Source organism: Camelus bactrianus, chromosome 1, assembly GCF_048773025.1.
Source record: "Camelus bactrianus isolate YW-2024 breed Bactrian camel chromosome 1, ASM4877302v1, whole genome shotgun sequence".
Lineage (NCBI taxonomy): Eukaryota > Metazoa > Chordata > Mammalia > Artiodactyla > Camelidae > Camelus > Camelus bactrianus.
In genome coordinates this window covers 55,940,493-55,968,360 of record NC_133539.1, presented here as the reverse complement: position 1 = coordinate 55,968,360, position 27,868 = coordinate 55,940,493, and the positions used below count along the sequence as shown (strand labels likewise).

General features: G+C 38.1%; 2 protein-coding genes across 7 annotated transcripts in view; one reads left to right on the top strand and one right to left on the bottom strand.

Annotated features, from left to right (window-relative positions):
- The window catches only part of CD80 (CD80 molecule), a 32,270-nt gene extending 27,786 nt beyond the window's left edge, over window positions 1-4,484 (top strand). For 2 of the 3 annotated variants that reach the window (XM_010970849.3, XM_010970848.3), the window contains exons 6-7: window positions 1,097-1,212; window positions 3,034-4,484. In XM_010970849.3, coding sequence (XP_010969151.1) covers window positions 1,097-1,197 — 101 coding nt within the window. In that variant the 3' untranslated portion in view covers window positions 1,198-1,212; window positions 3,034-4,484. The remainder of the gene's footprint in view (window positions 1-1,096; window positions 1,213-3,033) is intronic. The other variant, XM_010970850.3, reaches the window with a different exon arrangement.
- Window positions 4,485-5,694: 1,210 nt separating this feature from the next.
- On the bottom strand, window positions 5,695-27,781 carry TIMMDC1 (translocase of inner mitochondrial membrane domain containing 1). 4 transcript variants are annotated; one of them, XM_074364176.1, is made up of 7 exons: window positions 24,264-27,781; window positions 21,800-21,965; window positions 18,717-18,805; window positions 18,226-18,293; window positions 11,266-11,344; window positions 8,195-8,305; window positions 5,695-6,056 (listed from the first exon to the last, which is right to left on the bottom strand). In XM_074364176.1, the coding sequence occupies exons 1-7, from the start codon at window positions 24,410-24,412 to the stop codon at window positions 5,906-5,908; spliced, it is 813 nt and encodes a 270-aa protein (XP_074220277.1). In that variant the 5' UTR covers window positions 24,413-27,781; the 3' UTR covers window positions 5,695-5,905. The 4 variants fall into 4 exon arrangements, with proteins under 4 accessions (XP_074220277.1, XP_074220283.1, XP_010969146.1 ...); XM_074364182.1 differs by having other exon boundaries at window positions 24,267-27,781; XM_010970844.3 differs by having other exon boundaries at window positions 24,349-24,879.
- Between the last annotated feature and the right edge of the window lie 87 nt (window positions 27,782-27,868).

Sequence of the window (27,868 nt, the reverse complement as noted above, 5' to 3'; positions counted from 1 at the left end):
CTTACTGTCTCTTTTACTTGCCAAATTCTGTTCATTCACTGGACAGATATTTCTTGGACACCTGCTATGTGCCTGGCACTCTACTAGGCACTGGAGTTACAAAGATGAGAAATCACTGCCCTCAAGACACATTCTAGTTTAGCCCTTTTAATTTTCCCCGTAGCTATATATTTTCTTAGGGACACCAAGTCTTGCTAACTAAATTGAAATGTATCTGATGCAAAGTGATGTAATCTTTGATTTGTAATTGGAGGAAAGGCAGAATGACAAAATTTAGGGGCGAGAATCATTTTCTTGGAGGAGGGTAAGATGCACAAATGAGATGTTGTTGAGTAGCCAAATCGCCACAGGTGATTTTACCAATTCTTAATTCTTCAGAATTTATTTTTGGGAGAAAGATCAAGAGTAGCTGAGGAAGAGACATGTAGGGTATTTTTTTTTTCCTATGAATTTAATTTTTTGGCCTTGCACACATGCTACCCTCAATCTCTGTAAATGAAGAGGAACACTAGGCCAGGGCTAAGGCTATAGTCACCACAAAGGAACACCAACCTCTTTTGAACTAGAAATCATGTACACTGAGCAAAGAAAACTGGAAGAACAACATCTGCTGATTTTCCCAACTCTCAGCACACAAAAAATGTCAAAGCTCAAGGAAGTCACTACTCTTCACTATGAACAACTCACCCCACAGGTAACAAAGAGGTCTGATGGGCTCAAGAATGTTTCTAACACAGACTGTGCAACCTTACTCCTCTAGTTCAGTTTTTCATCCTTAGTGCTACTGACTTTGAGGGCTGGGCCATTCTTTGTTTTAGGGGGCTGTTCTGTGCATTGTAGGATGTTTAGCAGCATCCCTGGCCTCCACTCACCATATGCCAATAGCACCTCTTCCTCCAGCTGTGACAACCAAAGATGTCTCTAAGCATTACATATGTCCCCTGGGGTGGGGGGGGGGGTGGCGGTGGTGAAAATCACCCCAGCTTGAGAACCACAGCTCTAGTTCTAAGCCAGTCAAAGGTCAGCTGAAGTATATGGGTGCAACTTAAGGGAAAATGACGTATGTAGATTCTTAGTGCTTGTGCTTGTCTTCAAGGACTTGCTGCAAGACAGAGAGAGAGAAGGAGGAATGAGGAGAGCTTGGAAATGGAAAGGCTCTCTCCAGTCTGCATAGGACGTGTGGAAGGATCGGGCTGACCAGAACACATGGAGGTAGCCCCGTTTAGCTCTTCTCTACCAATGTGGGATGTGTGAGATCTTGTGGCTGATGGGGCACAGGGTCTTCTTCCTCTCAGTACCAAATTTTAGACTTTTATCTACTACCACCTTCTCAAAATCCTCATTCAGAGTATTCTAAACAGATGGTTGGCACCTTTCTCCCCACATAAAATTTGCTTATTTTAACCTCTTCCTTTGCTGTGCCATTTTGCTGTCTTGAAATATTCTCCGGTTGTCTATTAACTCAGTGTCTTTCAGTATCTCTCAAACACGCACTGTTCCTGGGTTAACTCCTTATTCTATCATTCCTTTTCCCCTGTAACCTGCTGTACTGATGGACACAGACTGGGGTCACTCTGTACTAATTCAGTAACATGTCACTGGTCTCTCTGCTTCTTACTGAGTCATCCTACCTACTCAATCACAGAGCCAAATTTCATAAAGAATTACTTCTCCATGTCATTTAAAAAACTCAGAGGAGACCCCCGTGTTTACAGGAAAAGCTTTAGAACTTTCAACTTTCCACATTCAGTTGATCTCTTCAGTCTAAACATCCTCAGTTGTTTCAACTGTTTCAATTGTTTTTCACAGGACAATTTTCAGAAGCTCCACATAAACACACTAGATGTCAATAAGTGGTGTCCAAGACTTTAGATTTGATCTGATTCTACATATGATGGGGTAATTACTATCCAGGGTCTGGAATGTCCTTTCTGTTATGGGAAACTAACACAGAATCAGCTTTTGTAAGTCAAACTATCAACTTACATCAATTTTGCACTATCCTAAAATCCCCAGGTCCTTTCAGGTAACAGAAACATTGGGACATTAGAATCCAAGAGACTGATAGCAGGTTCAGGGTGGTTTATAATATCCATAATCAGTTCAGTTTTGACTTGCAGAAGTTAGGGTAACACCTACATAAAAAAAAAAAAAAAAAAAAAAAAAAAAAAAAAAAAACGAGAGTCTGGAGAGTTACCTTTAAACATAAAAGAAAATGAAATGTAATACCTGAAACTTACAGAACAGGTTCTGTTTCACAAACACATTATTTCATTTTAGTCTTATAACAATCTCTATGAGCAAGATCTTTCTGTTTTATGGGAGGGAAACCCAAGGCTCCCAGAGGTTGAGTGACCTGCCTAAGGTCAGATAGCTAAAAGGGAGCAAAACCAGGCCCCAGCTGGAAACCAAGCTCAGGCTCCTCTCATGATACCAAAGCATCCTGTATTTTCCCCACAGCAATCTCTTAGCTTCCTATCCTGTTTTCTTTTCATATCAACTTCTTGCTCATTCCTCAGGAAGCCCTTCCCAGGATATTCCCTTCAGTTCTGCCATTACCTCACATTTCCCTGACTTTACTTCTGTCTTAAAAGTCTTCTGCTCAGTCAGCTGATACTTCACAATGAAGCCACAAAGCCAGTCTTCTACACAAGCCTTCTGTGTCCCCCTTGACCAGTTCAAGAAGCTCTGCCTCTGACTGCTGGAGCAGTGCCACCCCTAGCACTTTACTCTCCACCCTGGGTTTATTTTCATGGGCTGTGTCTTATATTCTCTACCAAATTATAGCCAATCACGCCCGATACACCTTTGTTTGCCCCACATACAGATGAGTGCCCTGATCAATAACATTTGGTTGGTTGGTGATAGCTGGCGCTTAATATTTGCCTGATATTTCGTGTAGTAAAAATGTCAGACTTGTAATTTAGACTTGCCTTTCTGTTCATTAGCCATCAAGATTAATATCTATAATGTTATCTCAATCTGGGAATACTGTAGCAATAAAAAATATAAAACTTTAAATGTTTTCTTCAGGTCCCACCTCCATCTGAGATTGACCTCTTCTTGAATTTCCTCAAATGACCAAGATTATCACATCTCGCCCTTCATGTACCTGTTCTCTGGGAGCCTCTTCGTACCAGTGGCTTTGCAGAAAGTGATCAGAGGAATATGGTGTGGTCAGAAGTAGATCTGGTGACTCTGACCAAGGATTTGAAAACAGAATTCCTTAGACCTGGAAGAGACATTCGTGAATACTAGTCTTACTAATGACAAGGATATCGGAGTCCTGGGAGGTAACTTGAATTGTAAAGGCCAGGGCTAGAACTTAGATTTCCTTGCTCTGGTGCTTTTCCTTCATCAATCCATCTCTGTGCTATTAACTGGTGTGTGTGTATACACACACACCAGTCATAGTGCTTCTGGAAACAGAAACTTACCATCATCAAGGTCAGCTTCAGAGATGATCTGATGCAGCACTGGAGGATGCTGTGTTGTTAAAAGCAACCTAATGCAAATGTGTGGGAAGTATGTGGTGTGCACACCAAATGAGGATAATGGAAATATTACTGGTGTTTAGCTAGCAGTTCATTTTCATTGTTCCTCTCCCACTTCTCTACCAGGTTCAGGAGGAAGCAGATCCAGCTAAAACCAATTTCCTCTGGCATGTAAGAGGAATGAGTTATACACATCAAAGTAACAGTCAGATTGGAGAGGGATGGTTTACATTCTACTGGTTCACATTGGACTGATAATCTCCTTAAATGGCTTTATGCTAGTTTAGTCTCATTTGTAAAGTATTTATGACAAAGTTCTCATTTAAAATGAGACAGATCATCCATGAAGAGCTCATCTGACTGACCCCAAGGCCACCAACTTAACTCCTGAGGTGCTCTGTAGGTAGTAGAGGCTGGCAGAGAGCAGACTCAAGTCCTCTTTATAGGGGTGGCCCAAATGTTGTCACTACAAAGCCTCTAAGGATCCCTCCATTGAAATGGAATATTGTGAGGGGTACAGAGGCACCACGGTACTGATCTAGTGGGAGATCACCCAACTCCACTTGGGCCTAAGCCCACAGTGCAACCTAGACCTAGAAGCACAAAGAAATCTAATTGTGGAACACCACCCTGTAACTGAGGTACAGTGTAGCTTTTGAAAATTCAAAAATATAATACCTCTAGGGACAAAAATAAATGATGTTCCCGCTCCAAAAATTAAACAATAGATTAAATTATGCTATATAGTCTAAGAGACAGGCTGTACCCAGAACAAAATTACTTTAGAAAATAAAGGTAGTGAGTTGACAAGAACTTGAAGCAAAGAAACAAATAACAAGAAAAACCCAGGAATTGCTGCATTTAGTTAAGTCAGTACAATCCTTGGACATGATCAAAAGTTCTTAAAAATTCGCTACAAAACAGTACAAATCTAAAAAAATTTATGAAATTATAAAAATTATTAAATAAAATTTAATATTTTTTCAAAGAGTTATATTTTACTTTCATTCTGACATTTTTGTGATATGAATAATTTTACAACCAACCATCAGATTTTTTAATTTGTAGCTGAAGGATTTAATCTATATGTGAATAAAACAATAAACAGATTGACTAATTGCCAATCTGTCAGCAATTTATGAATGGGATGCTTTGTGGAGTGTGGCAATAATACGTAAATCATGGTGAAACATACTAGCACAAAGGTTTTCATATCCTTTTTGTTGTTTTGGGGAAGTAGGGGGAAGTATTAGGGTTTTTATTTTAGAGGAAGTACCGGGGATTTGAACCCAGGACCTCATGTATGCTAAGCGTGCACTCTACCACTGAGCTAGATTCTCCCTGCCAGTTCTCATATCCTTTTAACTGCTGATATGTGTTATCAGATGATGCCCTGTGTCCCACGGCATTGCACTATGCTTTACACACATCATTTCATTTAATGACCATTCTGAGGCAGATGCTGTCTCAATTGACAAACGAGAAAACTTGAGATTCAAAGTCAAATGGCTCTGCTGTAGGTCACCTGGCTGTGAAGCCACAGGGCTGACATTCCAGGACAGTGGTTCTGCCTCCAGAGCCCACAGTTTTAGCCACTACTCCAGGCTGCTTCCCAAACACTGCTCATGTGAACAACAGTATTTTCAGAGTAGGAACTAAGAGACTAACCCCAAACAAAGCACGAGCAGTTTTTCCCTCAGGACACCTTATTCAGTCATTTCAATGTTACCATCTGCAGGGCAGCCTCCTCTGGGCAGCAAGCTCCCGGAGTGCAGAGACTGGGTATCTATTCTGAGTCACTCTTGCATGCTACAGCAGAGATACTTGGTCTGCAATACTGACAGAGGAAACAAGGTCTGAGTGTTTCTTTAATAATGTTTACCTACTTCCTTTTTGTTAAGTTTTATTTTCTTTCAAATGGCATAGAAACCATCTTTGATTTTTATTAAAAAAAAACTACTATACAATTAGGCCCTTACTGTTTCTAGGACCAAGGGCACAAGAGTTTCACTTGCCATTTGCCTTACCTGGTTCTTTCCTTTCCTCCTCCTAGTCATCCCTACAGTACCCTTTTGGAGGACAACAGGAATAAATTTACAACCGTAGAATTCAACTGTGATCTTCTGGGAGATTTTAAATTTACTGTTGAAACACTCAGGGGAAGGAGATCTATACTGATCAATCAATACAATGTCAAATATATAGATATAAATATGTATTTAAATTTAAGGAAGAGTAAAGCAAGAGTATAATAGTCCAACTCTTGGTTAAAAAGAAAAAGGTAAAAGCACGGCATTGCCACTCCAGATGCCAGTGCTTACATCTGTCAGCAGCCCGACCAGCTGGTATTCAAAGGACATGGCAACATAGCTCCCTTCAACTCTCCAATGAGTTTTAACTCCAGAGCATTTTTAGTCCTTGTCTTGCTTATTTGTCGAAGAAGGGTTTCGAGGAAGATTTAGCAGTGCTTCAATTTTCTTAGCATCATCCTTGGGTTGATTTTTCTGTAAACTACTTTCAATTTCTTCAGGGAGGAGCTCAGTAAATTGTATTCTGGCTTTCCTGTAATCAAAGAATGAAAAGTATGTATCAAGTACTGCTCCATTTCTTTAGTTCTTAGAGAGTTTATTTTTTAAGATAGTATTTATCTCATTCTCTCCTACAACTTATTAGCAAACACTGCTCCTTACACTTTAAATACAATGACTTTCTTCTCTCTCCCAATCTATTCCACTCACAAGCCAACTAAGATTCTTACATTACCAAAATGGACATTGCTGGGGCAGCAGCTCTGATCCTGAAGATATTCCGGAGCTCTCTGAGATGACACCCTGAACTAAGGTGTGAGCCTTGAAACAAGACTGTCCTTTTGTCCTCAGGCCCCAGGGCCCAGGGAAATCCCCCACCACTCTGTTAAACTCTGTTGACAGACTTTGTAGGACATGCACAAAGGTTGTAACATTGAAAATCTCGGTACAGAAGTCAGATAGGACAACACTACAGATGTATGTTTACTAGGAGTTAAAATCAATTTCCAAATCAGTTCTTTTTCCAAGTCAAGTATTATTGTCTTTCTTTCTTTAAGTGGTTATCAGGGTCACCTATGACTTTCTTCTCAACTCTTCAGAGCCAGATTTGACCATTTCTTTTTCCATATCTCTACAGTCAGTGTTCTATATTTTCTCCTCACTAAGGCAACTTTTTAGATTCTCATTTTGATTTCTCTATACTGTAGTTATTTTCAAGCAAAGAAGCAGACATATAAAAAGTTCTTTATTTACTAACTCTCCTCAGAATTCCACATAAATTTAAATAACCTATATACTTTTGACACTATTTTCTTCTGCCAAAATATTCTTCCATTTCTATAGTTCAAGTTATTGTTTTTACCCATTCTTGAGGCTTTCCATTGCTAGTTAAGTGACTTCTCTAGTTTTTTTTTTTTTTTGGTTTTCTTTTTCCTGATTGGAATACAATTATTATTTGTTCATATTTTTCCAAATGTCAATTTTCTATAACTTCCTATATCAGATTCAAATAACCAATATACTTTCCTTACACCTTTCCAATTCCTTTCTCAAAGCTTCCTTTTTAAAAAAGAAGTCTTATGACACCTAAAGAATTAGAAATAAGCTAATGCTTTCAGGCTTTTAATTCTCCATAATATCAAATTTTATGCTGGCATTCAGAATTTCAAGTGCTTTATCCTAGAACCTAGACAGCTGCATATCTCACTCACTCTCTTACTATGGAGAAGAGGAAGGTGTGAAACAAACATATGTTGAATATTGTGGTGTGATTCTGCCTTTTGAACAGCTGAGGGCTTAAAGTCAAGGAAAACATCTAAGGTTATAAAATTAATTAATAGTCTAGCTGGGATGTAAGCTTTGTTTTCAAGGTTTCATTGGCTCCAAAATCAATGCTTTCTTCTATAGCACCTAAGTCCTTGGACAAGAGATATTCAGATACTAAGAATTTTCGTGTATGTGTGTATGTATGTGTTTAGCACAAACGGAAGTTTCAAGTAAAAACATGGGAAAAAGAAGACCACTTATCTATTCAACTATCAAAGCAGCAGTAGCAGCAGATGTCATCTTAGCGGCCAGAAAGCAGAACTATGAGAATCATTTGTACCAAAGCACTAGATGACAGCCTATTATGATGCTCTTACAAAGAAGTAGCACGAAGTCCGCTATCACTGGACCTCAGAGAGTGACTAGATGAACAGGTGACAGTTTACATCCTTCTCAGTGGCATCCAGTCCATGAACAGCCACTGTATCTGCTGAATTCCTGTGCATCCACATCAAGAAGTAGAATCTTTGAATGTGGAGGCCTTACATGCTCTGTAGTGTTCATAGATGTGTGTGTAAACAAGGAGATCATCTTTAAATAAAGGCAAGTAAAGGAAATTTATTTCCTATGCAACCGAGAACATAGGAAAAGAAAAAATAGGCAACTAAATGAGATTTACAACATTTTAACTTTTAAAAGAAATGTATCTAAGGAAAGATTCTCAGTGTCTTTCATTGTTCCATTCTCCTTAATTAAAAAGATTAAAAGACCAGGGTGGGTACAAGCTGAAGGTAAAAAGAAACTCTTCTTTGAATTGAGTGGCAATTTACAGTCCTTAGTTTCAGAGAGCACCATAGCCTGCAGATAGGGAAGTCAGAAACCCTGATCCTAATGTGTGCTCCTTACCGCTCTTCCAGTTTCAGCTCCTGGAGTGCTTTTCGATCCTTCTGTCTTCTCTCCTGAACTGTCTCACCACAGTACTTCTGAAGTGCCATCAACAGGCTTCCTATAGGAGTGCTGAGGGGGAGGCGGAGGGAATGCTTAGGAGAAAGAGCCATTAGACCATGCAACACGTTGAGTGTTTCTGCTAAGGCACAAGCAACACCAACTGAGCCACCTGCTCACTGACATATACAGGAACATCTGACAATTAAAGTGTCCTGGTCAAATAAAAAATATTAAGGTAATTTCCTTCCTGGTCTGAATAAAAGAAAAAACAATCATCGCAACTTCCTAAAATTAACTGGTATAAAAACAAAAGGTCTATAAACTGGCTGTTTTTCATCACGAATGATAAATAAAGTGGGAAAAATATATTTATGACAAGTTCCAATAAGCAGCTTTATACTGAAGGTTTCTTAGAAGTGAAATTAATATCAGGAATGGTTATCAGATCCCCTTAAGGGGCAAGAAATGTGGAAGGCATTTTTGGTTGTGGGAAGGATGGTACTGGCTTTTAGGGGTGGAGCTGCCAAAACATCCTAAAATTCAAGAGTCTGGCACAACTAACCTCAACCCCGAATGCTCACCGAAAAACTGATTTAGATAACAATCAGGACAGTAATAAAGAGGGTTTGGTCCGTGTTTTCAAAGAGAAGGAGTTTTTGACTCTGATATAAATTAAGTTGTAACGACATTTTTAAAACTGTTTTTGCTAGGTAGAGATATTCATCAATGATGAATGCATAAAGGAAATGTGGTATATACAGTGGACTATTATGCAGCTCTAAAAAGGGACACCCTGTCACATGCTACAATGTGGATGAACCTCAAGGGCAGTATGCTAAGGAAACAGACCAGTTATAAAGGGATAAATATTGTATGAGTCCATTCATATGAAGTACATAGTAGTCAAAATCACAGAAACAGAAAGTAGAAAGGTGGCTGCCAAAGGATGTGTGGTGGGGGAAGGGAGAATTAGTGTTTAATGGGGACAGTTTCAGTTTTGCAAGATGAAAAAGTTCTAGAGATCTGTTGCACAACGTGAATATAGTTAACACTACTGAACTGTACACTTAAAAGTGGTTAAGATGGTAATTTTTATGTTAGGCTTTTTTTTAACCACAATAAAAAAATTATTTTGTGGCTAATTCAATAATTTTTCCCTTCAAACCAAGCTAGTATATTAACAACACAACAAAAATAAGGTCAGCAATAGGTTGTAACATGCTGAATTTCAAAACAATTTTTAATTTAAAAAAATCCATAAAGCTTTATTGTTTCCTCCCCAAAAGGGGATATAAAAAGGGATGTTTTACAACCACCTTTATAATAACTGATTCCAACAGGGATCATCAATGGGTCATTAAAACCACTAGAAGAAAGATAGCCAGACAGTGGGCTGTTCACACAGTCTTACCCCACAGATTGCTTATTAACCACAATGGGAAAAAGATATTGCAGTGGAGAAATTTAGTAGATACCAAACATGGTAGGCAGAATTCTAAAATGGTCCCCTGAAATTTCCTGTCCTAATTTCTCAACTATGAATACAGTATTATGCCTGTGATTATATTATGTTACACAGCAAAACGAATTTTACAGATGGAATTAAGGTTACTGATCAGTTGAATCCGAGCCAATCAAAAAGGAGATTATCTGGGTGAACCCTTTAAAAGCAGTTTTCTCCAGTTGGTGGCAGAATAGAAGTCAGAGAGATTAAAAGTATGAGAGGGATTCAACATGCTGGTTGCTGGTTTGAACACGAAGCGGGCACTGTGGGAAGGAATGTGGATGCGTCTAGGAACAGGGTGGTGCCTGGCTGACAGCAAGCCAGGAAATGAGGACTTCAGACCTACAGCCACAAAGGTTTCTGTCAACAAGTTGAACTTTATAAAAACAAATTCTTCCTGCAGAGCCACCAGTTTAAGAGCCTGTGTGGCCAACACTTTGATTTTGGTCTCTGAAATCCTGAGCAGAGAACCCATCTGAGCCTACCCAGGCTTCTGACCTACAGAAAAGTGATATAATAAGTGGGTGGTGTTTCGAGCTGCTGAATTTGTGGTTATACAGCAACAGAAAACTGACACACCAGGTTAGCATCACTTACAATGGGTGACATAATATGTCTCTTGATGTGATACAATGAGAAGGATACAACTTCACCTCTGTTGTGTTCCTCATGAAAATATTCGACTTAAATCTAATCATGAAGGGATAATCAAGTAAAATTGAGAAATATTCTTGGGGAAATAAAGGCAGTGGAACCATTCTAACTTAAGGGAATCTAAAGAGACATGATGACAAAATGCAAGAAACAATTAGATCTTGGATTTTTAAAAATTATATATGTATTATTATAACTGAGGAATTTTGAATTTGGACCCTATCTTAGATAGTACTGAATCAATGCCAAATTATTTATTATGATAACTGTTCTGTGATATCATTGGAGAATGTTCTTCATCCTGGGAGATATATGCTGATGTATTTAGAGCTGAAGAATTATGAGGTCTCAAATGGTTTGGAAAAAAAAAAGAAAAAGAAATCTACACACATCCCACACATATACAGAGAGAGAAAACAAATATGGAAAAATGTTAACAATTGGTGAATCTAAGTGAAGGGTACTAATTCAACTTTTCTACAGGTTTGAAATTTTTCAAAGTAAAAATTGGAGAAGAAAATTCTTAAAGTTTATTAAACTAAACAAATAAAACCTAACTGAAAAATTCTTACAGAATGTGCTCTTTAACTGTTTCTTATTTTTTTTTCCTGCCCCTTATAATATCTTTGTTCAAACCTCAAATAGTTTCAGGTGTTAGTGATATTTAAACAGTTTTTACCTGGTGAAAACTCCAAGTCAACAATTAGGGTAGAATCAGAATTAGATAGTCAAAGCTACTGCCAATACAAGACTAGAGACCTTTTATAGGCCCTAAGGATTAAATTTGTTCTTTAGAAATGATGAGACTTTTAACAGGCAAGGCATGAATAAAAGTTATGTTAATTTAGAATCAAACCACGTTAACACTTACCCTAACAAGGCTCCAATTACACCACCAGCTACCAGGCCATGCAGGCCTAAGTTTATTCTAAAAAGACTTCCTGTGACAGCTATTTTAAAAGAAACAAACAAAATGCAATATTAAATCATCTTTTAACACTAGAGTTCCATTTAAAAATATCCCCTCTATAAAAAGGGCATAAACCTCTAAATAAGCTTTCTGAACCCAACATAAATATACCACCACAACCTAGCATTTCCTGAATCTAAAGTACAGTTACAGCCAGCTTCTTATCCACTCTGCAGGTTCAAAGGAAGAAATGGTCCTTTTACAAACTGAATTGCTCAATCTGTTCCACGGACCTAACCTCTTGTTATTCTGCTTCATTTTTGCCAACCTCACCTTAAAAGTCTATTATTTCTTCACTTTCACCTCTTTCATTTCTTCTTTCTCTAAGGAAAGCGTTCCCCAAATAAATAACACCTTCACCAGCCCCTGCAGTTTATGCCTTCCCCCAGCCTTCCCCTGTCTGTACAGCTACCCTACACCTCTGGAGCAGGCCTGTGAGTGGGCAGTTGGCCTACAACGCCATCTGGTGGCCGGGGCACAGGCCGACTTTCCTTCTCACTAAGATTGAACACTCAAGATGTCCATTCGTTTTCCTCTTTCAACATGTACAACACAACTAATGCCATTCCAGGTGGTAACATTTTTAAAAATTAACATTTGAGGTTTATTCCTTATTTAAGTACTACAGATTCATTTCAGTCTTCTCTTCCAAACCAAATATTTCTAAAAACCTATTAGCCAAAATCTGGAACACTGACAACCCCACCAAATGCTGGTGAGGATATAGAGCAACAAAAACTTGCATTCCTTCCGGGTGAGAATGCAAAATGGTGTCTCTACTTTAGAAGACTGGTGGTTTCTTATAAAACTAAACATAGTCTTACTGCACCATCCAGCAATGACACAAAAGAGTTGAAAACTTACGTACACACAAAAACCTGAACACAGATGTTTATAGCAGTTGTGCTCATAACTGTCAAAACTTGGAAGCAACCAAAATGTCCTTCAATAGGTGATGGGTAAATAAATTGTTGTACATCCAGGCAATAGATATTCAGTGCTAAACAGAAATGAGCTATCAAATCATGAAAAGACATGGAGGAAACTTACATGCATATTATTAAGTAAAAGAAGCCAATCTGAAAAAGCTACATACTGTATGATTCCAACTATATAACATTCTGGAAAAAACAAAACTATGGAGATAATAAAAAGATCAACGGTTGCAGGGGCTGAGGGTGGGAGATGGAGATCAGTGGGCAGAGCAGATTTTTTAGGGCAGAGAAAACACTTTTTGTGATACCATAATGGTGGATACATGTCATCATGCACTTGCCCAAACCCATAGAATGTAAAACAACGTGTGAACCATAAAGTAAACTATGGACTTTGGGTGATGATGTATCAATACAGGTTCTTCAATTGTAATACACATACCACTCTGGTGCGGCATATTAACAGTGAGAGAGACTGTGTATGTAGGGGGGAAGAAGTATACGTCAATTCTTTGTATCTTCTGCTCAATTTTGCTGTGAATCTAAAACTGCTTTAAAAAACAGTCAATTAAAAAGGGGGAGGAGGGTGAGTAGTGGGGTTTAGAAGCTGCCAGAGGCCACACATCAAAAATGGAGTCAGATTATTACACAGGATCATACTATCTGTGAACAAAGACAGTTTACTTCTTTTTTAATCTGGATTTTTTTTATTTTTCTTGCCTGAATGCACTGCCTAAAGTCTCCAGTATAATGGACACAAGTGTATTCACCTATGTGTCTTGTTCTCAATCTTAAGGAAAAATCAGTCTTCCACCATTAAATATGGTGTTAGCTGTTCGTCACAGATGATCTTTATCAGGTTAAAGATCTCTTTTAATCCTAGTCTGTGGAGAGTTTTTATCATGAACTTTGGATTTCTTGTCAAACGCATCTTGTCAAATGCACTTTGAATTCTTTAAAGAAGTTCCACTTGGTCATGGTGTATAATCCTTATTTGTTGCTGGATTTTGTTTTACTAACATTTTGTTAAGGCTTTTTGTGTATATGCTTTTGAGGGGCATTGATCGGTAGTTTTTTTTTGCTATCTTTATCTGGCTTTGGTACCAGGATAATACTAGTCTAATAGAATGAGCTGCGGAGTGTTCCCTCTTCCTCTATTTTCTGGAAGAGTTTGTGAAAGACTTCCTAAATAGCCAGGGAAGCCATCTGGTCCTGGGCTTTTCTTTGTGAAAAGATTTTAAACTAAGTATTGAGTTTATTAATTTGTTACAGGGCTATCCAGATTTTCTACTTTTTCTTTTGTAAATTTTGGTGATTTGTGTCTTTTTTTTCCTTCCTTGTTCACTCTTGCTAAAGGATTGTCTGTTTTGTTGCTCTTTTCAAAGAACTTTTGGTTTCATAGATACTCCCTACTGTTTTTCTTTTGATTTCATTGACTGTCATTCTAATTCTATTAACTTCCTTCTGTCTGCTTATTTTAGGTTTATTTTTTGCTCTTCATTTTCCAGTTTTTAAAGTGAGAGCTTATTCATTTGAGGCCTTTCTTTTAATTTGACTGCATCTCATAAATTTTAATATAATGTGCTTTCATTTTCATTCAGTTCAAAATACTTCAAATTTACCTTGTGATTTCCTCTTTGGTTTATGGGTTATTTATGAATGCATTGTTTAATTTTCAAATACTTGTGGATTTCCCAATTAAAAAAAAATTCCATTGATGTCAGAGGTCATACTTCGTGTGATTTCAATCCTTTTAAGTGTATTGAGACTTGTTTTATAGCCTTGCATATGCTTGAGCTTAGAAAGTGTCCCCTGTGCACTTGAAAAGAATGAGAATTCTGCTGTTGCTAGGTGGAGTGTTCTAGAGATGCTATTACATCACATAGGGTGATAGTGTTGTTCACATCTTCTATATGCTTGTTGATTCTCCCTCTAGTTGTTTTACCCATTATTAAAAGTGGAATATTAAACCACTGTGATTGAGTTGTCTATTTCTCCTCTCTTCAAAGTGTGTGCTTCCTGTATTTTGGAGCTGTTAGATAAATATGTTCACATATGTTATATCTTCTTGGTGGATTTTCCCTCTTAACATTATAAAATGTCCTTCATCTCTAGCACTTTTGTCTTAAAGTCTATTTTGTCTGATACTAGTATAGTCACTCAAGCTCTTTCTCACCGTTTGCATAGTGTATCTTTTTTGATATTTTTACTGTCAACTTATTTGGTTCTTCAAACCTAAAATATGTCTCTTGCAGACAGCATAGTTGGATCCTTTTTAAAATTCAGTTGGACAATCTCTATTGATTGGAATGCTTAATCCATTCATATTTTAATGCTATTACTGATATAGTTAGATTTAGATCTGCCATTTTGCTATTTGTTTTCTACATCTTCTCCAATTCCCTTTTGACCTTGTTACTACTTTCAAAAGTTACTTTCTTATTATGTGCTTTAGGGATTATACGATATACCTTACAACAGTCTACTTCAGATCAGTACTAATTTAATTCCAGTTAAATGTAGAAACATGGTTCTAATACAGCTCAACTCCTCTCCCATTTTTGTGCTATTATTGCCATTTGTTATGCATATACATTTAAAAACAACAGTAGAATATTATTACTTTACACAACCATATAAATTTTAAAGATGTTAAGGGGAAAAACAACTAAGAAAAGGGGAAACAACAGATTTACAAAGTCTTTTATATTAACCTATGTATTTACTATTTCTAGTACTTTTCATGTCTTCCTGTGGAGCCAAGTTACTATTTGATGTCACTTCATTGCTCCAACAGAAGCCCATTCCTTCCCTCTCTTTTGTGCTATTAATGTAATATATAGCTTTAAATAGTACATGGCCAACACTTCAATTGCATTATTTTATGTAAATATCTTTCAGATCAGTTAAGAAAATATGTATTTATACTGCCTTCAATAATTACATAATCATCTTCATCAAAACTCTTCATGTAGACTCAAGTTACTATCTGATATAACTTTTCAGCCTGAAGAACTTCAGTGTTTTTGGAAAGCAAGTCTGTTGGCAACAAAGCCTCTTTCATCATCTGCCAATGTCTTTATTTTTGCCTTCAATTTTGTAGGATGGTTTGCTAGATACAGAATTACTGGTTGATAGCTTATTCTTTTCAGCACTTTGTCACTCTACCGCCTTCTGTCTTCTACCATTCTGTTAAGAAGTCAGCTGTGAATCTTACTGGGCATTTCTGTGTAAGTTGTTTTTGTCTTGCTGCTTTCATGATTCTTCTCTACCTTTCAACAGTGTAACTATTATATGTCTAGGTGTGAATCTCTTCATGTTTATTCTTCTTGGAGTTTGTTGAGATTCTTGGGTATGTAGATTAATGTTTTTCATCAAATTTGGGAAGTTTGCGGCCATAATTTCTTAAAATACTTTTTCTTCCCTCTTCATCACACGTGTTAATATTCTTGACTGTGTCCCACAGATCTCTGAGGCTCTGTTCACTTGTCTTCATTTTTAAAAATTCTGTCCTTTGTAAAAGATAATCTACATTGATCTATCTTCAAGTTCACCAATTCTCTTATGCTATCTCAAATCAGCTGTTGAGTGCCTCTTCTCTAATGAATTTTAAATTTCCATTATTGTATTTAACTCCGTAATTTTCATTTGATTCTTTTAAAAATAATTTCCATCTTCATTGATATTTTCTATATAATAGTCATCACACTTTGATTTTATTCTTTTAAAATAGCTTGAAGTCTCCTGTTATATCCAATAGATAGCCCTTGACGCAGACATACCCAATAACTGCTTTTAAAAAAATTCCCTGTTTTTGCATGTCATGTGATATTTTTGTTGTTTTTGAAAACTGGGACTTTTAGGTATTAAATTATAACAACCCAAGTTGGAACATCGCCCTACCCAGGGGCATGGCTGTGGTTCTGTTTATGTAATGATTTGCCAGAGTGCAGCCACTATTACTTCTGCTCAGTTTTTATTTTTATGTTTGGCATCCTAGGAGTCACACTGCTTAGTAGTCAGCTAATGATTTGTCAAAGGTTGTATTAAGCCAGAAGGCTGCTACCCTCTCTTAGTGGATCTGTCTGTGGCTTGAAGAATGCACTCAAGCTTTAAGCAGTTTATAAATCCTTTCCAGCTTTTACTTTCTGTGTTCATGAGGCCTCACAATTAACCAAAGATAAGTAGCTTGCTAGGGCCCTCACCAGTCTCTCCTGAGTGTGCTTACACATATGGGTAACTTTCCAGGGGGATTAGCAGGATCTTACTAAAGCCTTCTTTGGCTTTCTTATTCCCTGGAATCTCTATTAACACTTTGCCTCATCTGCAAGTCTATTGCTTCCCCAGACAATATCAAAACCTCAGGTTAGCTGTGTGATACTGTCCTTCCCTAACTGTTGACCCTAGGTATGGAATTTTACATGCTCCGCTCCAAATCAAATCAGCCACCTCAAACAGCAGAACTGTTGATCCTCTCAACCTGCCCTCCCCCTGCGGAACTTCTACATCATGGAGCTGGGGGCTAGGAGTGGTGAGCAGTCTCAGGCTGAAACACTACAGACTCCCACTGTTCTTACTGAGATGCAGTAGAAATTCTTGAATAAACGCTTCTTAATTTGTTGTGTGTCCTTGGTCAATTTCCAGAATTTTTAAATGGTTGTTTTTGATAATTTTTTCCAGTTTTATTGTTATTTTGGGGGGAGAGGATTTGCCAAGGTACTTACAAAGGCATTCTAGATGTCAAAAATACTTCTAGATGTCAAAAAATACATTGGTCCAGACCAGTGTCAAATAATAATGGTGAGGGGAGAGACATCCTTACCTGATTCTGACTTCAGGATAAATTACTTTAATGTTACACCATTAATTTTAATGTTGGTTGCTGGTTTGAGATAAAATACATATTCTATCAGATATATTTTTCTATTCTTATTTTACTATTATTTATATTCAATCAAGAAACCTTTATTCTATCCTGCTATGAATCAAACAATTGTGAAATAAAGGCAAACACTTTCTCTGAATTCAAGTAAGTTGTCTAGCAGGGAAGCAAAACAAGTAAACAACTACAATATACTGTGATAATTGCGCTGATAACACTATTTATAGTAAATAATGAGAACACAGGGGAAAGGGACCTAAGATAGGGAAATAGGGGCTAGGAGAACTCTTTAGGGAAAGCTGAGCCTGACAGATTGAAGTGAACCTTGAAAGACAGGTTAAATAAGGATCTGAACAAAATTAGTTGTGGAAGCAGGAAGGTGGGTTCAAGAAGAGACCAACATGTGTAAAGCAAGAATATGCTGGGTTTGAGAAACACAAGTAGATTCATAAGGCTCGGGCAAGAATGGTGCATGAGGTCAGGCCAAAAACTGACATTATAGTAATGGGAAACTGTGGAAGAATCTGAAGCAGAAAAATGTTATAATCTTGTTCGTATTTCAAAAAAGTAAGGTAACAGTAGTGATGAAGCAAACCAAGATTAGGAACAGGGAAGACCTGACAGCAGCAGTGGAAACAAAGAGGAGGTGAGAGAGTCCATATATATTTAAGGAATAAAATTAACAGAAGCAGAAGTTTGGAAAGGGGAAATAAAGGGCTGAACCACATAACTACTTGATTTCCAGTTTTGGAATTTAACAGGGCAGATTATAGAGAACATATAGCAGGAGCAAATGTGCAAGTTAGGGTACAAAGACAAGAGTTTGGTTTGGATAGCTTTTCTGTTTTGTCCACCAAATATACCCAGGACCAAGCACAATACTCTCCATACATTTTGCATGAATGTTAAAATTTGCATGAATGTTGAATGAGATGTGAGGACAAGCCAACTAAAGAATTCAGTAGCCATGACTTCTAAGTCTTTATGTATTACTGAAACCACATTTGAGATTGAAAAATGTAAATAAGAGCAAAAATGTCTTACCTCCTGCAATAACATAATGGCTTAGAGCATTTTTATTTCGGTACACATTTAGACCCGTGTTCACTGTGCTAAAAGAGGAGGAAAACATAAAATTTAAAGCATATTTCATTTACCTTCTTGACTCTTTCACTAAAGTGCTACTTATTATTAGTTTAGAAGAGCCTATTATGTCAATCCCTGGTGCTGGTCTAGGCTCCTTTGGTTCAGGTTACTGTAATATGCCAATTAGCAACAGAATGTAAAGAAGAGTTCAGCAGAATTCCCCTTACTTAGCAACCCTGTATCCATTTTAATACTAGTTGGTAAACCTCCATCCATGGATGCAAAACTACAACTGGACCAATCTTTTACACAAATAGATAACAGTTCTTGAGAAAAAAGTATTATGAACCACTTTCATATGGGCATTCGGTTTTCATAATTTCACTTGCTCAAAAGATGTGCTTCTAAAAGAATATCCAAGACTGTCTGTCACAATTCAGAGAACTTACTTGAATATAGTCACAAACACGGTAGTCCTCCAACTCCAGCGCCAGCCATACCGGATGAAGCCTCGCGTGGCAGCACGATGTGCAGATTGCTAAAGTGAATAAAAACGCGATGAGGTCCTGAGACACCTTGATATTTTCTTATTCTAAAACTGTGGCAGAGGAACGTCAGCTATGGATTAGGTAGGGACACCTAAACAGACAGAAACAAAAGAAAATCTCTAGACATATCATTCTTTGAGTACTGAGACTTAAGCAGAAGTACCATGTGCATCCGATCAGGAGGTGGAAAAGGAACTAACAAATGCCTATGTCAACCAAGTGATCCATCAATTATCAACTGAGACTCTAACAAACACCACAACAGACATAAAATCAGTATTAGACATACTTTTTTTCAAGTAATTGTGGGGAAAAGAAAAATACAAAATAAAGAAGAACTGAGTAAACAGTAAAGGGTAAGGATTAAGTCATACATACGTGCAGGAAAGGAAGAGAGGAAGAAAAAATCTTTACTGATCTTACTGATCACCTTCTAGGTAAAAGTTTTAACATATTACCTCATTTAATCGTTACATTTTTTTTCAAGCAGGTGTTTTAGTTTAGCTAAAGCAAAGAGAGGAAGTTTCTTACCAAGATCACTGAGGTAATAAGGAATAAAGCCAGAACTGGAAGTTAGGTTGTCTGCTTCCACAGCCCATTTTCACACGACCACCATAAAGCAAGTCATAATGTCATGAGGGTAAAGCCTAGATTTTTAAAGAATCTGATAGAATCCCTAAGAGTAGTCTTAACTACTACATGTATTGGATATTGGGCAAGTCAAAACCTCTCTGAAAGGTATCAGTGCAAACATATGGCTTTTAACAAATAGGTATGTAAATATTAAAAGATACATATATGTGCATTAATGTGTATAAATCACACACAGACACATACACATACACATTTTCTAACTCTACCTGCCTAGGGCCTAGAAGCAATGATACCCTAGTAGCAATGAACATACCCACTACCACATCTTGGTTTTTAAATACCATGTTAAAAGAAACCATAACTCCTTGGTGAAATAGGCTTATTCCAAGGCTGGTGCTTGAAAAGCAAGATATGAGCCAGGAACACCTTGCTGTGCCAAAAAGTAAAGGTGTGCTCAAAGAATAATAGGGACATATCGAAAGGACATAGGAGCTAATCTGAAGGGGCTCCAACACTCCAATTCCAGGCCAATTTGAGTATCAAAATAAATGATAATAATAATGGATTATAAAACTACAGAATAAAGTAAGAATCCATAAGACCACATTGAATAAATTATAAATAGATAAATGTATAAACAGAGGGAAAGTAAAGCTCTTCTTTATAGCAGAATACTAACCAATAAATGTAGACTGAATGATGGAATTAGAAAATGGCCATCTAGGGGGAGGGTATAGCTCAGTGGTAGAGCACATGCTGAGCATGTACGAGGTCATGGGTTCGTTCCCCAGTACCTCTGTTGAATAAAAAATGATGATAATAAATGAATAAAATGAATAAATATTACCTCCCCAAAAATAAATTAAAAAAAATGTTTAAAAATAAATAAATAAAAAGAGAGAAAATTGCCATCTGGCAACCACCACAGTAATAACTGTTCCAGGCAAGAATTAGCATTGAATGCTAAAAATAGAGGGTAGAAATCTGATGAAAAATAGGAGATTCCATAGTCTCAAAGTATCTAATAAGTATTCATTAGATACTTATTAACTACAAAGGTAAAAAATAGTAATTTTACAGGATAAATCTGGCAGGGACCATCTTAACTAAGTGACTACAGTAAGCATCAGCAGTACAAGAACAATTAGCTATCTTGTGCTTCTTACCCTTACTTACTGACAATACAACATCAATTCTAGGGTATTCCTGGGAAACATGTAAGTAAAATCTAATCACAGGAAAACATCAAACATCCAAATTGAGAGACATTATACAAAATAAATGGTCCATATTCTTAAAAAAAATAAATAAAAGAAAAAAAAATCAAAGTCATGAAACAAAGAACAAAGAACAACCGAAAAATTATTCTAGATTAAAGGAAAATGTCTAGAGAGGCATGACAGACAAATTCAACATCTGATCTAGTTTTAGGTGCTGGGACAAGAAAAAAAAATTTTTAAGATTTATTTACTTTTAAAATAAATTGTGTTAGTAGGACAACTAGCAAAATTTACATAAAGTCCATAGATAATAGTCACCCATCAGTTTAATGTCCTGTTCTGCATAATTTTATTGTGGTTAGAGATGAAAATGTCCTTGTTTTTAGGAAATACATGCTGAAGCACTTATCGGGTCTATAACTTACTCCCAAGGAGGTTCACAAAAAAATAGTATGATGTATACAAAGAGAGAATGAGAAAGCAAATATGGTAAAATGTTAACATTTGGGAAATCTGATTGAAAGGTATACAGTAATTCTCTGTACGGGTGGCCCTTTGTATACTCCAATTTGGAATCTGAGGATATGGAACCATGGATATGGGTGGGGTTGGGGGGGAGGAAGGCTATGGTACTGTGCCTTTTTATAAAATGAACTTGAACATTTGCAGATTTTGGTATCTTTCAGGAGTCCTGGAACCAATCCCCCTTGGATACTAAGGAACACTGGTACTACTTCTGCAACTTTTAAGTCTCACACAATTTCAAAAAAAAAAAAAACAAAAAAAAACAAAACCCTCAAAAAACAAAGAATTCTGAGCTGTAAGTTCCTCACTAATTCAACAAAACTGATGTACAGATCTAAGATATAACAAATGGGTTGGCAGTCTATAAAGTGTAAAGCTCTAAGTGGTAATTATTGTTTCAGGTAATTATTGAGCTAGTGTACTACATGGAGGCTCCGTGAATAGGATAAATAAGTTATAGCTGAACCCTGATGATTTAGCAGGGGATTAGAAATATGTGTCAGACAGTAAGGCCATAGTGGTGATCTATTCTGATGATAAGAAAAGTGTGTTTCCTAAACCCTCCCAACCCTACCATCTAACTGGATGATTAAGTGTAAAGTGAACTGCTACAGAGGTGTGCCCTGTTAGAATACCAGTACGTACCACAGCATCAAGCTGGTTGTGGTAAATTTCTGCTTGGCTCTGCTCAACGTAGCGCTGTTTAGCATGAATAAAAGCTGGTATCCCCCCATATGCCCAGCCAATGACACCTGCTGAAATTGCTGCCCTATAAATATCCTGAAGTTCTTTTGAAGTTCTCTGCTGTTCACTGAAACATCAAAAAGACAGTGTTGTTTGCAATTAGTTTATGGATACCACCTTCCAAGACAGTAGATCAAAATTATCCCAAACACTAACAGGATCACAATTTTCATGATGGGCAGAACCAGTTAAATCCTCTGATGAATTAAATAACTACATTACAAGTAGCTCAAATCTCAGCCAAACCTAATCTATGCTCTCAGAAATTAGGCTAGTGGTTATTCTTGGGAAGGTAGTAACAAGGAAGAGACACAAGGGGGAGCTGCTAGGATGCTGTTAACAGTCTCTTGGGGCTGGATACACAGAAGCCATCCACCAGTATACTTATGTACATTTTTCTAGATGCATACTATACTCCAATAAAAAAGGTTTTTTTTTTTAAAGGTGATTCTAATTGATGACTATTACAGCTCTACTATATCCCTGGAAACAGAAAGAATTTGTGAATTGGATGTAGAGATCAGTATTTCCCTTTTTGAATTTTTAGATAACTTTTGGAAATCACACAAACTTATGAGATTTTAGGACAATGTATGCAAGAATGAATTCCTAGATATAAAAAAAAAATCTAAAAGTTACCTTTCTGAATACTTAATTTTTATGTCAGCCCAGATAGGCCTACACAATACAATTAAAGAGCACTGAATGAGAAGCAGAGACCAACCTAAAAAAATAGGGAAAAGGTACCATTTCACTCAATCTATTACTCTCAAAATCGTAAGAAACAAGACCCTGTACTGGAGCTTTCAAGATATCCTCTGGAAATTGCTCTAACAAACAGCTAAGTTTGTTAAGTGTTAGGTTATTATGAACAATGGCCCTCCTGTGTAAGTAAACTACTAAATGTTAACTTTTTACATTACCAATTTGCTTTCTTCAGACATTGTACAAGTGTTTATCTGATTCTAATTACCAATAACAACCACGACATTTCTGAAATCAAAATCACTGAGTTGTTATAGTTCTTGCATATACAAGAGAGAAACCTAAATAAAATCTCTTAGGAAGCTAATTTCTATAACAATAGGAAAAAATGATACAATTTGAACTTTGTATTTTATCTTTTATAATGAATAATCAAAAACAACATTTACATGAAAACTGGTAGAACTCAGAAAAGAGAAAATGTAAAGGCTTAAGATTTAACAAGCCAGGAAATGCATATGCTTTCCTCTTTTTCATCCTCTAAAAATTCCATGACATAGGTGACATTTTTCTCCATTTTATCAAGAGGCTCTAAGAAGTTACAAGATGGGCCCTAACAGCTAACGAATGGTGAAGAAACAGGGCACAGTGGTGGTAAGGACCTAGACTGTAAGTAACAACAATGGGGTTGTGGTTGTGGTTCTGTCATCCACTGCTAAGTGATCTGCAGCCAGATTAAATCGCTCTGAACCTTGGTTTCCTCACCCATAACAGGAGAGGATGAAAGTTACATTAAATTATCTTTCAAATTTCTTTCAGCTCCAACATTCTGTGATTTATAAAACTAATCAAAATAACCCTTTTCTGTTTTATACTACATAGGATTGTTCACAAGTACCTCAAGTAAATTTTAGACGGTCCAATGAGACAGGCAGCCTCATCTTTAAAATAAAGATGATGAAACCTAAATAAAGTAATTAAATACAATTCCACCAGCTACCTTGCTCCAACTATCTCAGCAACATAATAAAGCTTCAATGTTAATTTAACCACTTGATAACACAGTGTGTATATGGTAAAGTACTTAATAAAAGGGCCACCTCTTCACCAGTAAGTGATGAATGAAAAAATGATAAAATTATCCTGAGTTTTCCATTAAAGTTAATTCAATATAAAGGGCTATTTATCCTTTATTCTGAAACACCCTTACCTGTGAATCCAACTAATTACTTTCATAAAATGATGAGACAACAGTTGCTACTATTTTTTTTATATATTCAAAAATTGGCAGAATAAACATTTTACAACTCTCTGTTATCTCTCCAACTTCCATTTTAACAGCGGGGAGGAGGGCTACTGGTCATAAACCATCAAAATCTGGGATCAAATGAAATATGAAAAAGAACAATGGAATGAAGTCCTGCAGACGTGGGTTCCTGGGTCACTAAGTACCTTGGTCCAATTCTTCTAATCTGTAAAATCAGGAAATTACACTAAGACTATATTCTCTAAATATCCCTAAAAGCACTGACTTTCAATGAGTCTCACCCTTACTATCTAAAAACCGGCCTGTCATAAAACTACCAAATGGCAATGTTAGGATACAAACTTGGGAGTACAAATAATAGAACCCTTAATCCCATTTAAAAATAAATCACACCACCCGGGGGTCCTTCGCCTTAGATGACTCAGGTTGCAGGTCACCTCCTTCGTAATCCCTCCCCACAGACCGTAGGCACTTTTACTCTTTGACAAACAGCTCCCGGAGGCGGTCCCATCCAGATTCCGGGGTATGGGGCTCTTGGACATAGGAAGGCAGCTTCTGGTCCTCCACAACAGCCTTGGAATCGGCAGCCACGGCTTCAGCAGCAAAGACCCGAGGGAAAGGACCCAGCGCCCTGTAGATGAAGGTCTGTGGCGCCGGCGGCCGCGCCTCCATGGCCTCTCCCAACCTGCTGGCAGACACACACTTGGGCGCTCAGGGCCCCAAAGCCCCCTGGAGGCGCCGTGGGAGGAGAGAGGATAACTACAAGAATGAGTGGCCGGTTTCCCGTACACTAGGCCGTAGTGTTCGAGGCCACACCGCTTAGGCACACTTGCCCTCAGTGCCGGTCGTCACTGTAGAAGCCCTTGGACGCACGAGACAGGAAGTCCCGCCCCAACAAGGGTAAAGGCCAAGGGGCTGAACGAGGGCGGAGCCAGAGCCGAAAACACTTCCGGTAGGGGACAGGAGGAACCTTAGCGGTGCCCGCCCGCCGGAAGTGAGTTGGCGGCGAGCAGCTAAGGTCACCGCCGTCTGGCCCCGCCTCCGGCCCCGTTTCCCTGGGCATCCTGTGTCAGGCCGACTGGGGTCAGGCAGTTTCCACAGGCCAGAGGTAGTTCGTAGGCTGAAGTAGCTTAGCGTGTTTAAAACAACAGAAATCTCTTGTAGATTTAGAAACTGCAGTATTCAATACAAGCGGAGAACGGAAAGGAGAAGGCAACTTGCGCAAATGTAAGCCCAACCCACCTTGCCACAGCACGCGAAGCCTCCCGGACTGGGCGAAGTCCATTCTCGTGTCTAGAACGGACCGAGGCCATTGCAGATGCGTCTTGGTGCCACTTATCCCGAGATTTCCAGAACACTTTTGAAAAATCAGTTCTGCGTCTCACAATAAGAGCTTTACTTCCCTCAGTCCATATGCATACAGTTTCTCAAAAGGCAGGACTTCTGGAAATTCTACCAGTTGTTTGATAGTCCAGCAATAATTTCCCTTCACAACAGCCTCTACAAACATGCTTCAAGATAGTTTCTATCAAAATACACGCATTTAAAATATTCTCAGACTGGTTGGTGTAATTTCATTTAATGTTTGCTAGCAACCATAGTCACATTCTCTTTGCCAATGTCTACCCATCCTTTATTCCTTTCTAGGTGTAATTCAAAATTGTTACATTCTGTAGTGAGGCAAGAAGCCCCATAAACAGACTGGCAGGATCCTCAGGCAGGGACACTACTCTCCTGCCAGCACCATCCAGTTACCTGGCCCAGAAGCTCTATCTCACTTTTTGCCTTTGAAACGGCTTACTTACCCCTAAAATTCTATTGGTTCCCTGAGTTCACTTCTGATTGGTTATTTCCTTCACTCTTGATTGGTTATTTCTCTTACTCCTGATTGGTCCATTTCCCTCACTCCTGATTGGTTATTTCTTTCCCTCCTGATTGGTCCATTTCTAGGCTTGTTCCTAATTAGTCAACTTTTGTTATACCTTATTTGCATATGATGTTGCAAAGTGTAAACTGGCAGCCTATAAAAGCCTGTGTAAATCTACAGACAGGGTTCCAGAGCTTGGAGTGTTAACTCTTCTGGGCCCACTGGGGTAGTAAACCTGAGTTTTCCAACTCTTCAAGTGCTGCTTGGTCTCTCCCCCAGATCCAGGTTGCTGTCACAACTGAGCTGTAACACGTTTTTTCTGCAACAGTAGTAGGATACAGTAAATAGAGTTTTGGAATTTGATAGCTGGAATTCTGTACATAAGGCCCAGAGAAGTGACTGATAGAGTGAAGAGCTGAGTAAGTCACGGTGCCAGGAAGATGGTGTCTGGGAGACAGGATTAGATGGCAGTTCCCATTACAGCAGTTACTACATTGCATCACGATTTCCTATTTGCTTTGTGTCTCAGTAGCTTAACTTTGAGGTCAGAGACTATGTCTATTCATTTCTGTATCTCCATTACCTACAGTGGCTGGCACATAGGTTGTTGAATGATCCTCTGACTCCCCTGGCTTACTTTAATTTTTTTTTTTTTTTTTGGCAGGGGGAGGGAGGTAATTAGGCTATTTATTTATTATTCATTTTCAGACAGGTACTGGGGATTGAACCCGGGACCTTGTGCATACTAAGCATACTCTCTACCACTTGAGCTATACCCTCCCTGCCACCTTCTTTTCCCACAACGGAAATACTCTCCCCTCCTCTGTGGTCTGCTTCTTTGAAGGGGCTCAGAGAAACACTAAACCAAAAGATGTGTGATTCACTTGGACCACTCTGTTTCACATACAGCTCACTCCTCCTCAGGATGTGCGTTTGCCACCAAAGTAAAGGCATCAGGGAAAAATTTCAGTGCAGTCACCACACTGTGCCTGGAACCACCATTATTCTACCTTCAGACCTTTTGCTGAGTTCTGCTCATAGAACCCAATAGCTTCTTCCTTCGTCATGAATTTTCTCCCAGGTGTTAGAAGGTTCCCTTTCCCTGCTAGGTTCATCAGGTACTGCCCTTGCTACATCTATTACACTTTATTATACTATATATGTCATAAACTGTTACCACAGGTAGGTAGAATGAATTTTGAGAGCTCCAAGGACCACTTCATTTACCCATCTCTCAAAGTGTAACTCAGTTTTCACCTCCATGAAGTTTCCATCTGCACCAGATATAAATTTCTTCTTCCTCTAACCTTCAAATTCACATTGTCTTTATAAATAATTGTACTTCTGATTAAGGCCTCCTATCTCCTTAATCACCCTCTGCCTATGAAGCCTCTCTTATTGTTGTTTACTTTATCATCTCAAATAGAGAGCTCTTTCATGCTAGCGAGCCTGTTGTAAACGTTTTTTTTTCTCCTACTGTTTGTGTACAGTAGATGCTCAAGAAGTATTTGATAAATATTAAATGAGTAATTTGTACCCTTCTGCTCCACCCACATCTTACCTCTGGATGCTGTAGGGTTATCTTAAGTGATGACATCTTTATATGGATGAAAAGATGGGTTTTTAGATATCTGTCTATGTTCTTGTCCACAGCCAGTGCAAGGGTGAAGGGTAGGGAACTAGCCTCTTTGGAACTGACCCAAAGACACTCATGAAATTTTTTTCTCTTGGGAATCTTTGGCTGTGAGACAGAGCCCGGCAGTCTCTGAAACTGCTCACAGCAACATACTAGAGACAGTCCAAACTTTTATTGAGATTCCTGGAGCCGCCCTGCTTTCTACCCTTCCAGCTGCTACAAAATTTGTTTAGATTCTCTGAGCTGCCCTCACATTCTTCTAAAAAGTTCTTTTTGCTTAAACCAGCTAGAGGTGGTTTCTGTTCTTGGCACCTAGGAGAACCTGACATCAAGGTGGCACATTGCCAACATCACACAGATTATACTCCCCAGATAAAGAACGGAAAAGCATTACTTGTGTTACCCAAGTATCCCACTTCACTAAATAAACTCAGTTATTCTCTTTCCTCAAAGAAAAGTGTCGCTTTTAGCTGAAGAAGAAAGGGTAAGTTTGGG

Excerpts from the sequence above, each read along its gene's own strand:
- TIMMDC1 (XM_010970844.3), bottom strand. The coding sequence starts at position 24,542 with ATGGAGGCGCGGCCGCCGGCGCCACAGACCTTCATCTACAGGGCGCTG. Across the intron at positions 18,294-18,716 it reads GTGTTTGTGACTATATTCAA|CACAGTGAACACGGGTCTAA; the intron begins GTAAGTTCTCTG and ends CTCCTCTTTTAG. Across the intron at positions 6,057-8,194 it reads GAGCTGAAACTGGAAGAGCG|GAAAGCCAGAATACAATTTA; the intron begins GTAAGGAGCACA and ends CTTTGATTACAG.